Here is a 3,808-nt window from a genome sequence, read left to right as displayed (position 1 = left end):
TTTTGTATTTTTAGTAGAGACAGGGTTTCACCATGTTGGTCAGGCTGATCTTGAACTCCTGACCTCAAGTGATCGGCCTCCCAAAGTGCTGGGATTACAGGTGTGAGCCACCACACCAGGACGTGTTCTTTTTTTTTAGAGACAGGGTCTTCCTCTGTTACCAAGGCTGAAGTGCAATGGTGCGATCACGGCTCACTTCAGCTGTGACCTCCTGGGTTCAACTGATCCTCCCACCTCAGCCTCCCAAGAAGCTACAGGCACACATCACTGTGCCTGGCTAATTTTTACTTTTTTTTTCGGTAGGGATGGGGTCTCACTATGTTGCCCAGGCTGGTCTCAAACTCCTGGGCTCAAGTGATCCGCCTACCTTGGCCTCCCAAAACACTAGGATTACAGGCATCAGCCACCGTGCCGGGCCTCCCCTCAATTTTTTTTTTTTTTCTTGAGATGAAGTCTCACTCTGTCACCCAGGCTGGAGTGCCGTGGTGTGATCTTGGCTCACTGCAACCTCTGCCTCCTGGGTTCATGTGATTCTCCTGCCTCAGCCTCCTGAGTAGCTGGGATTACAGGTGTGCACCACCACACCCAGCTAATGTTTGTATTTTTAACAGAGACGGGGTTTCATCACGTTGGCCAGGCTGGTCTCGAACTCCTGACCTCAGGTGGTCCACCCACCTCGGCCTCCCAGAGTGCTGGGATTACAGGCATGAGGCTCCGCACCCGACCCTCCCCTCCATTCTTGATCTTCTCAGTTTGACCCTCTGCCTAAAGTCCTACCATTTAGGGGCTCATTCCTCTGAGGCCTCTACGTTTTAGGGGTCCTCTGATGAAGGTAAGATACATCTGGCAGTGGGGCCCTTGGTCCCCGCTAACTGACTGGGATGGGGGGGCCTTTTGGCCTGGGGGGGCCGTGCTGGTGTCTCTGGGTTTCCAGCGGGCTCTGAGCTTGGTTCCATAGGTGGGGATGTTTATTCGTGTATAGCAAGTGGGGAAGGACACTGCAGGCCCCCCATGCGGCTCTAGACCCATCTCCCCTGGAACTCCAACAACTCCCTGGCCATCCCTTGCTCACCAGCTGGTAGAAGTTGACCTGCGGTCCCTCGGCATCATACAGGAACCACCAGGTGGCGGCAGCCACTGTGGCCAGGCCTACGTACACTGCGGGGAGGGGAGGAGACTGGCTGTAGACGACGGCGGTGGCTTTCTGGCATCTGTTTCCCCTGCCTAATAATTCCCTGAATTCCAGCAGGGAGCCACCCTTTTCCTGTCTAAGCCATGTGGTTTGCAGGCACCTCCCCTCGATGCCAGTGGTGAGCCCTGGCTGGTCAATCAGCATCTGCCATAACCTTGGCCACAGTGATTGGAGATTAGCAGGTGACCCTGTGTGGGCCGATGAGAACAGGCCTGCTGAGACTTTTTTTTTTGAGACGGAGTCGCGCTCTGTCGCCCAGGCTGGAGTACAGTGGCGCCATCTCGGCTCACTGCAACCTCTGCCTCCTGGGTTCAAGCGATTCTCCTGCCTCAGCCTCCTGAGTAGCTGGGATTACCGGCACCTGCCATCACACCCGACTAATTTTTGTATTTTTAATAGAGATGGGGTTTAACCATGTTGGCCAGGCTGGTCTCGAACTCCTGACCTCAGGTGATCTGCCTGCCTCGGCCTCCCAAAGTGCTGGGGTTACAGGTGTGAGCCACGTGTTGGCTGGGTTGGTTAAAATCCTGACCTCAAGTGATCTGCCCACCTCGGCCTCCCAAAGTGCTGGGGTTACAAGTGTGAGCCATCATGCCCAGCCCAGGCCTGAGACTTTTATTATACTACCAGGAGAGCAGTATGACAAAAGACTCTCTTCTGCTGAATTTGGGGTTGTAACGGAGTGAGCATGATGGCTGGGGCTGCAGCAGCCATTCTGCCACCACGAGGGACATGGGCCTGAGAATGAAGCTGAGGCAGTGCCAAAATATGCCAGTGATACTGAGACCCAGATCCAGCCGTGCCTGGTCTTTTCCATTACATGAGCCCACACAGTTTCTCCTGGTACAAGCCAGGCTGAGTCACACTGCCTGCACCTTGCAAGCCTGACACAAGGCTCTTAGGAAGCTTAGGAACTCCACGGAGGGCTCAGGCCCCACTCACCTCCGATAGCCAGGTATCGGAAGAAGAGCCAGCCACTGATGAGGGCTTCTCGGGGGTTCCGGGGCAGCTTCTCCATGATGTCCAGGTCTGGCGGGTTGAAGCCCAGAGCCGTGGCAGGTAGGCCGTCTGTCACCAGGTTCACCCAGAGAAGCTGCACAGGGATCAGGGCTTCGGGCAGGCCCAGAATTGCCGTGAGGAAGATGCTGGAACAGAGTCATGGGCTCTAGCCCTCAGTAGGCCCAGCCCCCACCAGACAGAGGCTCCAGCTCTTGCTCAGACCCAAGGCTGGGAGCTCACCCACTGTCTCCAGGGCAGCCCCTCCCTCCTCCGCTAGCTCTGATGTGAAGGGTGTGTATACACAGCTCTGCCTCGGGCCTGGCCAGCCCTGCCTTCCCCAGTCCCAGCTCTGGATCCTGGACATACCTGCTCTTTAGGCCTAGCAGAGGCCAAGTACACACACACACACACACACACACACACACACAGGAGGACGGCATGCCCAAGCATCAGACATATGCAAAACCCTAGCACATGCCACACCATCCCGCAAACACAAGCAAACACCTACACATCTGCCCCGAGGTGCAGAGATGCAGAATCCATCCATGTCCAGCAACACACATGCTCACCACTCCCCACAGGCATCCACACATGTGGATACAAGCGTGTGCACAGTCACACGCCGACACACATACTTCTGCTTGTACTCACGCTCAAAATGCACAAGGGCACACATGTATACATACACACGTTACACACACCTCTCAGGCACTCAGGCCACGTGCACACAAACACACATCCGCACACGGACACACACATGACTGCCTAAAGGTGGGGATTTTCTCTCATCTTGCTCATCTGCAAGCGGGAAGTGCGTGGCTGGAGGGCTGAGAGGCGACTCTCCAGGCACCTCCTTGGGTGCTGGGCTGACCACGATCCAGAGGTCACTAGGGCCTCTGGAGAATGACGAGGTGTTCACTGTCCACTCCAAGGTGGGACCCTGGAAGGCCCCAGCCAGGGCAGGGCACAGGCCCCTCCATCCCTGCAGCTCAGCCGAGGAACAGGCATTTTCCCCGTCTCAGGGGCACAGGGCAGATTGAGAGGGCTGCGAGGAGGGAGTGCCCGGCCTCACCAGACGACCTCGCCAACATTGGAGGAGATGAGGTAGCGGATGAATTGCTTCATGTTGTTGTAGATGGCCCGGCCCTCCTCCACCGCAGCCACGATGGAGGCAAAGTTGTCATCAGACAGCACCATCTCTGCCGCCGACTTGGCCACGGCCGTGCCTGAGCCCATGGCGATGCCGATCTCTGCTTTCTTCAGGGCTGGTGCGTCGTTTACTCCATCACCAGTCTGTGGGCCAGGTCAGGTAGGGCCGTGCCTGAGAAACTTCCCTTCCACCTCCCCATCTCCTCTCAGCTCAGCCCATCCCCAGTCTTAGGGGATGTCCCGAAGGAAGCAGACAGCTGGACAGAACAAATGGTGGGTTCAAGAACGAACTTAGAAACTGGGCAGAGGAATACAAAAAACTAGCCGGGCGAGGTGGCGGGGCACCTGTAGTCCCAGCTACCCGGGAGGCTGAGGCAGGAGAATGGCGTGAACCTGGGAGGCGGAGCTTGCAGTGAGCTGAGGTCTGGCCACTGCACTCCCGCCTGGGCGACAGAGTGAGACTCC

The 3,808-nt window shown here is 56.8% G+C and overlaps 1 protein-coding gene across 1 annotated transcript in view; it reads right to left on the bottom strand.

Moving 5' to 3' along the window:
* Positions 1-3,808, bottom strand: part of ATP2A3 (ATPase, Ca++ transporting, ubiquitous) — a 28,692-nt gene that overhangs the window by 9,294 nt on the left and 15,590 nt on the right. The window contains 3 exon segments of the mRNA XM_011947469.1: positions 1,073-1,158; positions 2,135-2,337; positions 3,267-3,487. Coding sequence (XP_011802859.1) covers positions 1,073-1,158; positions 2,135-2,337; positions 3,267-3,487 — 510 coding nt within the window.

Source organism: Colobus angolensis, unplaced genomic scaffold (genome assembly GCF_000951035.1).
Source record: "Colobus angolensis palliatus isolate OR3802 unplaced genomic scaffold, Cang.pa_1.0 Scaffold267, whole genome shotgun sequence".
Taxonomy (NCBI): domain Eukaryota; kingdom Metazoa; phylum Chordata; class Mammalia; order Primates; family Cercopithecidae; genus Colobus; species Colobus angolensis.
This window is presented reverse-complemented; position numbering and strand designations above follow the sequence as displayed.